Source organism: Syzygium oleosum, unplaced genomic scaffold (genome assembly GCF_021117445.2).
Source record: "Syzygium oleosum isolate NSW1041296 unplaced genomic scaffold, Sole_v2.1 Sole_v2.05, whole genome shotgun sequence".
NCBI lineage: Eukaryota > Viridiplantae > Streptophyta > Magnoliopsida > Myrtales > Myrtaceae > Syzygium > Syzygium oleosum.
Window position 1 is genome coordinate 8,321,986 of NW_026607489.1, and position 10,176 is coordinate 8,332,161.

Consider the following 10,176-nt stretch of genomic DNA (forward strand, 5'->3'; position numbering starts at 1 on the left):
GACCCATCTATGTCCCCTCGCGTCGGAGCGGGCATGAGATTACGCAGCCGGCGAGCGGCAAGTAAAACGTCATGGATCAGAAAGGACGAACATGTCGATTAATTTTCAGCTTGGGTCATCGCTAATCCATATCTCAAACCTAAGCATCCACTTGATTTTGCTTGCGTGCTAATTATTGACCATCATTCATTAAATTTCATGAAAAATCTGGAGGGATGTACCTAACTCTGTAAATAAGTGAGTGACATTTACCCTTGATTTTATCAAGAACGACAATTGCAAAATTACACTAAAGTCGCCCAATTAATATAAATATAATAATTTAATTATCGTACGCATCATCCTGCTTGGGTCATGCCTTCCCTTTTTATTCCTATGTTGCGTGTTGATTTTGCATTCCAGTAAGGATAATCACCTGCTCTTGTTGTTCTGTCTGTTCTATAGTTTAAAAAAAAACAAGATTAATTAAATTTCTTGGTGGGCTTTGTGGGATTTTCTTAAATTTTCTGGGAGATTAAGGTAACGTCATATCCACCTGCCTGCATGTTTTTTTCGAATAGGAAAGAAATTTGGATATTTTCGAAGATAAATATCATGCACGTTAAACCCGTGTAGAAACTAGTACGAATACATAATCCTAAGTTAATCGCAATCATAAAAAAAAGATTGGATGAATATCTCACATTAGACTTTGGATCTCGATCGAGACGGAGGTGGGTTGTGAAATTAATGATCGGACGGTGACCGCTTTTAATGATTCGATCGATTTCCGCCCTAGTCCGAACTAATTTCGATGTCATTAGCTCGATGTTTATTTGTTTTGAATAAGATTCCGAGATCCATTTGCTTCTTCTTTTTTGGCAATGGACCTGAATAGTAGGTGATTTTTTTTGGTCGAAAAATCGTAGGTGATTATCAGGGCAGAAATATGTCAATTTATGCACGAGAAATGGAGGCTTGATCTATGACTAGGAATCAATCATTGACTTTGACTTTTGGATTATGCATTATTCATGAAAACGAGAGCAGACAAATTTTACAAGGAAAATCAATAAATGAAAATAGGAATAAAAAAAAGCAACATGTGTCGTAAAGATAATCCAATTCTAGGAATAAATATCCTGGTGACCTAACAATGTTCCATAAACAGAGGTTCAAAAAAAAAAAAACAATGTTCCATAAACAAAAGATGGTCTCCTTTTTTTTTTAAATTTTTTTGGGTGGGTAAAAATAAATTGTTTCCTTGTCTGAGGTTTTCTCCTGCTACTAATCCACTGGACATTTAAGGCGCGAATAATAACCATTCTCTTCTCGGATCTAATTTTTGGCCAGAAATAGATTTATATTCCGTGGACGAGTTTTGAGCAGAAAGTAACATTTGACAATGACACAATATTTTTGTTCCCGAAACAGAAATTCGTTTGACAACGTCGATATAGAATTCGTACATCAGCGGCGGTGATTAGGGGTGATCGGTTCCCGGTCCGGTCTAATGAAACCGGTCACTTTTTTTATTTTTTTCCCTTCACAATGAGAGAACTTGACGATAAGTGAAGATTCATTTGTGCAACGATAAGGGAAAACGTTCTACGGGATTTAGTTCACATTTTACTAATTTTTTTGAAGAAATAAAAAATAAAAAAAGTATATGTAGTCGGTCCGATCCAGTCCGGTTCCCCTTTGGAACGAGAACCGGACAGCCCGGACACCGGTTCCACTTTTAAGAATCGAAAACCGGACCGACACTCTCAGGAACAGGACCAAACCGGCCGATCCAATCCGGTTCGGGCGGTTCCCGGTCCGGGCGGTCCGTTTTGTACACCCCTAGCGATGGCGGCAGGACGGGCGGCGGGCGGCGATGGCGAGCTCCGAGAAGAATTGTTATTTTTATTTTTGTCCCAGAAATAGAAAAGTATAATATTTTGTTCTAAACCTTTTCTTGAGCTAGAAATTTTTTTCTGGAAATAAAAAAATGAAATTGCGTTGTCCAACGGATTTCTATTCCAAACATGTTTCTAAGAATAGAAAAATAGAAAAACAGAAAAACAAAATGATTATCATTTGAGTCTTTATTTATAATTTTACTCGAACATTATTTCGAGACATTCTTTCACTTTGAAATTACACTTTATATCTTTCTTTTGTTCTTGACGAAATTATAATTATACATTGGAAATAGTCGCACTTTTGGATTCTTATCCTTTTTTGGTACGTGAGTAACTTTCCGGAAAGATTATTATTTCCTTAATATATAAGATGAACGCGAATCATCCATCGCAAAATGCGTCATCGCAAGCGAGATGTGTCTCCATCTTTGTTGCACCATAAGTTTCGCTAGGCACGATCCTAGATTTGCTCACCCGCCGACCCGAGCACGACGCCACCACGGCCAACAACACAACCACCTCGGCACCGCTGCGAGTCTCCGTCCAAGCCGTTCGACTCTCTTTGTGTGTGTGAGAGAGACAGAGAGTCGAGCCGATCCGATGTGATGTGGGGTTGCCATTTCGCATGGTGGTCACGAGCCTCCACGCCCAGAGATCCGTCGACGCGAAATGTCGAGCTCAACGTCGGCTCAAGCTTGAGGAGAGAGAATTTAGTAGAGAAATTTAAAAAAAAAATATAAATATTTAATACAATCATTGAGAAATTTTGAAAAATTATAATGGTTAGATAGTTTTTCACTTTTTTTTTTCAAAATATTGAAAAGGAATCCTCAAGCTTGTACAACCAAAACCCCACGCATAAACAATTAGTAACTTCTTCTCGCTTAGCTAATAACTTTTCACTAGAAAAATGAACCAAAATGATGAATATATAATCCGCAATTACTTTCATGTAATCAATTATTCGGCAAAAACAATAATCAGTAAATGAATAATCGATAACCATTCTATTGTTAACTTCTCCACGTCATTCAGTAACTTATAATTCATTTGCAATTTTTTTTTATGTGATCAGTAACTTCCTATATTTAAAATTACATTTCCATATTTCGGAAATTTCATTTAAATTTTAGCGGCTACTGGAAAATATTAGAGTTTGAGCTCATCCTTCAAATTAATGAAATATCTACTGCATCGTAATCGATATATAAAATACGTTCCTTTTTAGGTTTAATATTACGAAAAACTCTAAACCGGTATACCTGAGATAAATTTACCAAAAACTAATTTTTTTACCACCAAAAACCTCCCCAAATTGGTACGCTTGTGGCAAATTTACCCTCCGATGGTTTTCGTTAAATTTTACTGTCAAATTGTTGAGTTAAATGACACGTGGCAGTTGACGGATGTATCGATTTTTAGGTTTTACTCTCCGTTCGTCACGGGTGTACTAATTTGTAGGTTTTTTTTTGTATTAATCCAATTTAACGTAGTGTAAATCTATCACAAGTGTACCGGTTCAGAGCTTTTAGTGGTAAAAAAAATTTGATTTGGGATAAATTTATCATATTTTTCGTGATATTAATCATTCTTTTTACACTATAACAAAAATTAAAAAAAGAGACTATAGTATTTCTCTTTCTCTCTCTCTATATATATTAAGAAAATGTTGGCTCCTCAAAATTCCTATTTAACGGAGATTAAAGAGTCACGTCAGTCGGCGACTGCCCGCTTGCGTCACACAGAAGAGAGAAGAGAGAGAGAGAGTGGTGAAGTAGAGACGATCGGAGGAGACAAATCTCGGTTGGGAGGAGGTAGGAGCGCGCTCTTCTCGCCGCGGATCGCTCCGTCGCCGGAGCACGAAGTCCTCCGATCGATCTCCATTGACGTTGTTCCGTCTCCCTTCCCTCGATCCTTTCCGTGTTTGGAAACCCTCGTTTTGGCTCCGTAAGGATCCACCACTTCCTCCGGCCATTTCTCTCGGGATCCGCCTTCTCCTTTCCGCGTAGGGTCTCGGCTTTTCTGCTGATCCGCCGCGCTGCTCCTGACCGTCTTTTTCCGGTGTCGAACTGAAGCGGAAGCGGCGGCAGCGGAAGGAGGAGGAGGAGATTCGGTTGGTATCTTTGTCGATCTCGCCGGAACCGGTGGAAGAGCGTTTTGTCCCGAAATCAGAGCTCGCCGGGGGTCGTTTTCCTGCCGTTTTCCAGCTGGTGTTGCAGGTTTGCTACGTAAAATTTCTCTTTCTAGCTTGGTATGGTGCTGAATGATGCCCTTGAGTTGCTCGAATCGAACTGATGGAGACCTTACGGGACGTGAATTTGACTCTTCATGGTATTTTTAGAAGGAGATCGTAAGCTTGGTTTTGAGGATAACTATAAGTTGAAGATTTCTGACTTTTTTTTCACATGGTCAGTTGATGCCTTGCAGAACATGTTGATGATAAGAATATATCTTTTTCCAGTTGTTTTATAGTGTGAAGTGGGAAGTTAGTACTCACAGGAGATTGTCGTTTTTATACATTATCGGGGGATGCTCTATTGTGAAGCGACGTGTTGACTTGGATAATCGTGGTATTAGGATAGCTATATGGCTCTGCGATGGCGGAATATGTCCGATTAGCTTTTCTTTCTTTATTGATTTCTTTTTTTGTTTTCGTGAATTCTTTTTGTGGATTCTCCACTCGGAGTAGGCAGAGCTTGATTAGATTTAATGGCAAATTGGGTTTCCAATGGGGTTCAAAGCCCTTTAAAAAGTCACCACTGGCATGTTATCTTATTTTGAGCTGCTTTAGGTCTCTGAGGGTTTCTTACGAATCTCCTTATCTTGCATCGAGATCTTCCGTCTCTATGTTCCTTTATGGCGTTGTCTTTCTTGGTTACTAAGCATCAGTTACGAGTTTGAGTTTGTTTTAGCTGATGTAGTATATGTATACGTTACAGTTCGCAATTTTTGATTGACTCGAGCGGGAGACAAGCTGATGCAGCCACGTTAGAATATAGTCTAGCATTCCTAATCTGTCGCCGAGCTGGAGCAAATGTCTTTCCGTGGCATAGTTCGTGACATAAGGGATGGGTTGGGAAGCTTATCCAGGCGAAGTTTTGAGTTGAGGTTGCCTGGCCACACAACAGGGAAATCTCATGGTTCTCAAGATTTCCATGATGAGCCTCAGGTGATACAAACGAGCAGATGGTCCAGCCTTCCTCCCGAGCTTTTACGCGATGTTATCAGGAGATTAGAGGCGAGTGAGACCACTTGGCCTGCTCGGAAACATGTTGTTGCCTGTGCTGCAGTTTGCAGATCATGGAGGGCAATGTGCAAGGAAATTGTTAGATGTCCTGAAATTTCTGGCAAGATTACTTTCCCTGTCTCACTGAAGCAGGTACTTTTCTTAAAGATTTCATTGTTGGGGTCACTCGTAACGCATCCGTCTGTTATACTTTCTGGTGGGAGAGTTGACGAAAGTTTCCCCACTTGTCTGGAACAGCCAGGACCTCGGGATGGAACTATTCAGTGTTTTATCAAAAGGGACAAATCTAAATTGACTTACCGCCTCTTCCTCTGCCTTAGCCCTGGTAAGTTTCCAGTTTAGTCACTAAAGATGTTGAAAATGAATTGCTTGTTGGCTTGTCTTGCGTCACTTGGGTATTCCAAAAGTGAACAGTTGCTTAGCTCTTTTTTTGAGTGTCATTTATGACAAAGGTTGTGGTGTGCGAAAATTAATGTAGACAGGTTTAATGAGCTGTACTTGGAAAGTTTAATCATTTAAATTGATTTCCTTGAATAGTCCTGGCTAGTTTCTTTTTATAAGCGAAGAAGACTAATTTGATTGAAATGGTACATAGGGGTTCCCGCTTCTACATTAAAAGTCCATAATCTTTGATATTTGGAAATTAATCTCCATCCCCTCCGACCCTGTTATGTTTGTACATTGGTTTATGAATGTATAGTTTCTTTTTTACTTGGTCAAAAAGGCAAAGCTGCTTGTTAAGACCACGTCTGGCTAAAAGTTGTGTTGTGTATCTATATTGTTTCAAACCATCTCCATTCGATTAATCCCATGCAAAGATACAATTTTTCTCGCCTTCTTAATTGTGTAGATATCATTTCTTATCGGTTTTCTTCTGAAAACCAAATGGGCGCTCTATCGGGAAAAAAATTGCCTTATGGACAAACTTGTTAAGTTACAGTGTTTTAGGAAGTCAAATCATGATCAGGGGAATTATTTGCAGAAAGTGTCTCATAAATGACCTTTCTTATCCTACCCATCCAAAGAAAAAGGGGAACCTTTCTTAGATCACCTTGCCTTACAACTGTAATGAAGTTAAATTTACAACCATTAGATGACCAGACTTCTACCTGATCTGAACGTATTCGCGAAAGCTTCTTATAAATGACCTTCCTTATCCACTCATCCAAATTAAAGAAAAACAAGAATTAGACTTGTCTTCTAGAACTTCGCTCCTAAACATTGAAACCAGAAACAGCTCTTCAGTTGTACTTGTCCTACCTGCACAAAGAGAGTGAATGAAAAGTTAAGTTCATGACAGAGAGATGCAAAAAACTCACTGTGGAAGCCAAACAACAGAATCAATAATCAATTTTTAACCCAATTTCTCTGTGACTTTGCTACATGGATCTTCTCATTCGATTCTGCTCAATTTTTGTATGAAGCCTCCATCTAGTTTGTTGGAAATGTTAGAAACAGTCTTTTGTGCATAAGCTTGTATGTGGGTGGCTTCTACCCCAAGCCGTTTTGTATAGGGGTGATACTCCCTTGTTACCTTCTTAATGAAATCTTAATTATCATTAAATAAAAAAAGATCCAAAAAATCGAGATCTCTCTTTACTGCCTTGTTTCACGGCTTTCAAGTCTTCCTTTGTTTCTTGTAGCCTTAATCTGCAATATAGAATTACATCTTTCATCTAAACATGCAAAGGTTGTCTTTCTATGTGTCCCATCACCTTGAACAAACTTCTTTCATCTTGTCCACAGTTGCAGCCATAATTCGTTTTCTGTGAATGTTGCTATTTGAATTCTTATTCCATATTTAATTTCAACTCATCGAACAAGGCATTCCTTTTATACTATACTTTCGTGGTGCCTGTGTTGCTCCTTTGTACTTAAGCTTAAGTTTCATTTTGCGATTGTTGAACACATCAGATGCATCTTTCCACTCCTCCATCTTGCATGTGTCTGGTTCTTGAGATTATGATTTATTTGTTCATCTTTTCAAGAGGTAGATCCAAGATAGCTTGATCACTCACTCCTTTGTACGTCCTGGTTCACTATTCTTATTACCAAGTCACCTGAACTTGAACTCCATATATTATGATTTGGATGGACTTAAATGGAGATTCCAAAGTTCAGAAATCAACCTTGAATGTACTCCTAAGATAATTTTGTCATTAAAACCTTCTTATTTGTGTACAGTGGAGGAAATCCACTTTGAAGAATCCTGTTGAGCCCATGCATTACTAGACTCAAGATAGTGGATTTACGCCCTTTAGCTATAAAACAGTCAATGCTGCTAAAGTACCCTTTGTTTGCCCCAGTGGGTTCTATTATTCTAAAGCTACGATTGCAGAAGTACCTGATGGTCCTGAATCACGTCCTATGACACTGATCATGTTCTTACTTATGCATTCTAGTTCATATTAAAAAATGTATAGATATTTAAGGAGAATTTTGAGGTTTTTTTTATATATATATTTTTTTATCTTTTGACCAATTTTTTCTTGAGGCCTTCATTCATTCAATAAAACTGCCAGGGGAAAACTGTTCCTTCGGTGAATGCAATCCTATCAACACAGGGAACCGGGATTTGCAATTTAATTCTAGAGTCTTTATCTAAATTTGAAGAGTGTGATACTCACTTTTGTTCTCATGTCTTCATGGGATCAAACTATCTTAGAATAGTTGTGCTGATGATTTATGGGTCTGGCCTTTATAAGAAGTAACCCATGTGTGTTGTTTGCTAGTTGTCACCTAAAGGCTTGTATTGATTGTTTTTGAGGCATCTTAGTCACTCTCTCATCTCACTTATCAAAAGATAATTGCCTCCTATTTGAATCAGTTGCCTGGTTCTAACTTTTACACACTGGGTGTAATGGTTGTTGATCCTATCGGAGCTATCTCTTTGCAGCTCTGCTGGTTGAGAATGGCAAGTTCCTTCTCTCTGCAAAACGGACAAGGAGAACTACTTGCACCGAGTATGTGATCTCCATGGATGCAGATAACGTATCAAGATCAAGTAACACCTACATTGGAAAATTGAGGTGAGAATAGCAGTTGGCGTTTTATCTTCTTCCCCATTTGGTTTAAGACAAAGATACTGAGTTTACATCCTTTAAAGATTTCTATCAAGGGAGAAGGAATATTGCTTGGCTCAAAAGCATGTTCCTTTCGGTGGTCATTAGGATTTGTTGGGGGATTTGTTGGGTTGGGACAACCCATCAATCATATCTTCTTTAGCCATGCCTCCGTAGTTAGTTAGTGACATATTTTATCAACTAATACCTCTTCAACACAAGCACTCCTATTATGAACTTTTAAGAGTATTTATAGCTGTAATGGTTGTGTTAATAATCAAGGATTTTCAAGAGAGAGGGAGAGAAAAGAGACTGGAGGTTACATCTTTATTCAATGGCTTGATTAAAGAGTAGATAAGATGACTTTGTTTATAGAGCATAAGAGATCCAAAGCCCTAATTACCTTAATTAATCTAATTATGTAATCAGTGCATTTGAAATGAAAATTTTTCCTTGTTAAGTATGATTAACAAGTGCTCTGGAAGGACTCGTTAACAAGACCATGTTAATAATAGTTCATGACTGGCATCTCTTTGTGCCATCAACTAATACTCTCCACGAAACATGCAGATCTGACGCATTAATTGGTGTATGATGTTATCCATTCGGTGCATTTGCTGTTGACCATGCAACATGTTAGCATAACCTGACTATTTCAATATGATGAAATAGATAGAGAGGAGGGAGAGGCTCTTAAGCTAGAAATAAGTAGGTCTTAGTAAAGACAACTGGTTAAAATTTGGCAAATGAAAGATTGCACACTACTCAATATGTTTTTCTTCCCTCTTGTTTCAGATCTAATTTTCTTGGCACCAAGTTCATCATCTATGATACACAGCCTCCATACAACAATGCTCAGCTTTCTCCACCTGGGCGGAGCCGCAGATTCTACTCTAAAAAAGTGTCACCTAAAGTCCCCACTGGCAGCTACAACATAGCTCAGGTCACATACGAGCTGAATGTGCTGGGCACGAGGGGTCCGCGGAGGATGCACTGCACAATGCACTCAATTCCTGCGTCAGCCGTTGAGGCAGGTGGCAGTGTCCCGGGTCAGCCTGAGATTCTTCCTCGCTCACTGGAAGATTCATTCCGGAGCATCTCTTTCTCAAGATCAATAGATAATTCAACCGAATTCAGCAGTTCCCGTTTTTCGGACATCATTGGCCCCCATGAAGAGGAAGACGAGGGAAAGGAAAGACCTTTGGTACTTCGAAATAAGGCGCCGAGGTGGCACGAGCAGTTGCAGTGTTGGTGCCTTAACTTCCGAGGAAGAGTGACCGTGGCCTCTGTAAAGAATTTTCAGTTGATAGCTGCAAACCACCAGGCAGCTGGAGCACCAACACCATCTCAGCCATCTCAGCCCTCTCAGCCGTCTCAGCCATCTCATTCCGATCATGACAAGATTATACTTCAGTTTGGTAAGGTCGGAAAGGATATGTTTACTATGGATTACCGGTATCCTTTATCCGCATTCCAAGCTTTCGCCATCTGTCTAACTAGCTTCGACACCAAATTGGCATGTGAATAAAATCGGTAGCTAATGAATAAGGTTATGAAGAAGGATGTCGAGTTTTAGAAAACGAGGGGAGGAGTTAGAGATATCTATTATGTGGGAGAAGGTTTTTTAGATAGAGTTTGTGTTGTCTATATAGAAGCAGGGTAGCTAGACCTTGGTACTGCAGAAGTTTGCATAAAGAGGGCTCGGAGTTCTCTCCCAATCGATCCCTCTTGCGAGTTGGCTTCTCCGGGGGGGTCTTCTTGTGTGTGTGTTTGTGCTTTTACTGTTATGTGGTGACTGTTTTCGTGTTTTGTGAAGGACAAATTGAACTCCTGACTTTCCAGAAATTGGGGAGATTTGTGACGGATGAAGCTGGTCTTTATGCCATCTTCCTTTTTATTCCCGTCTGTTCTTGTAAATAATCGGAGCCATTGGAAAATCTTATTGCTCCTCAAGTGAACTTTTATCCTTTGAACCGTGTAA

The 10,176-nt window shown here is 39.4% G+C and overlaps 1 protein-coding gene across 2 annotated transcripts; it reads left to right on the top strand.

The window, feature by feature from the left end:
* Positions 1-3,631: 3,631 nt before the first annotated feature.
* LOC115693849 (tubby-like F-box protein 8) lies at positions 3,632-10,176 on the top strand. Of its 2 annotated transcripts, XM_030620910.2 has the most exons (5): positions 3,632-4,105; positions 4,826-5,265; positions 5,371-5,458; positions 8,030-8,162; positions 8,991-10,176. In XM_030620910.2, exons 2-5 carry the CDS (start codon positions 4,921-4,923, stop codon positions 9,721-9,723), a joined length of 1,299 nt encoding a protein of 432 aa, XP_030476770.2. In that variant the 5' UTR covers positions 3,632-4,105; positions 4,826-4,920; the 3' UTR covers positions 9,724-10,176. The 2 variants fall into 2 exon arrangements, with proteins under 2 accessions (XP_030476770.2, XP_030476771.2); XM_030620911.2 differs by lacking the exon at positions 3,632-4,105 and having other exon boundaries at positions 4,276-5,265.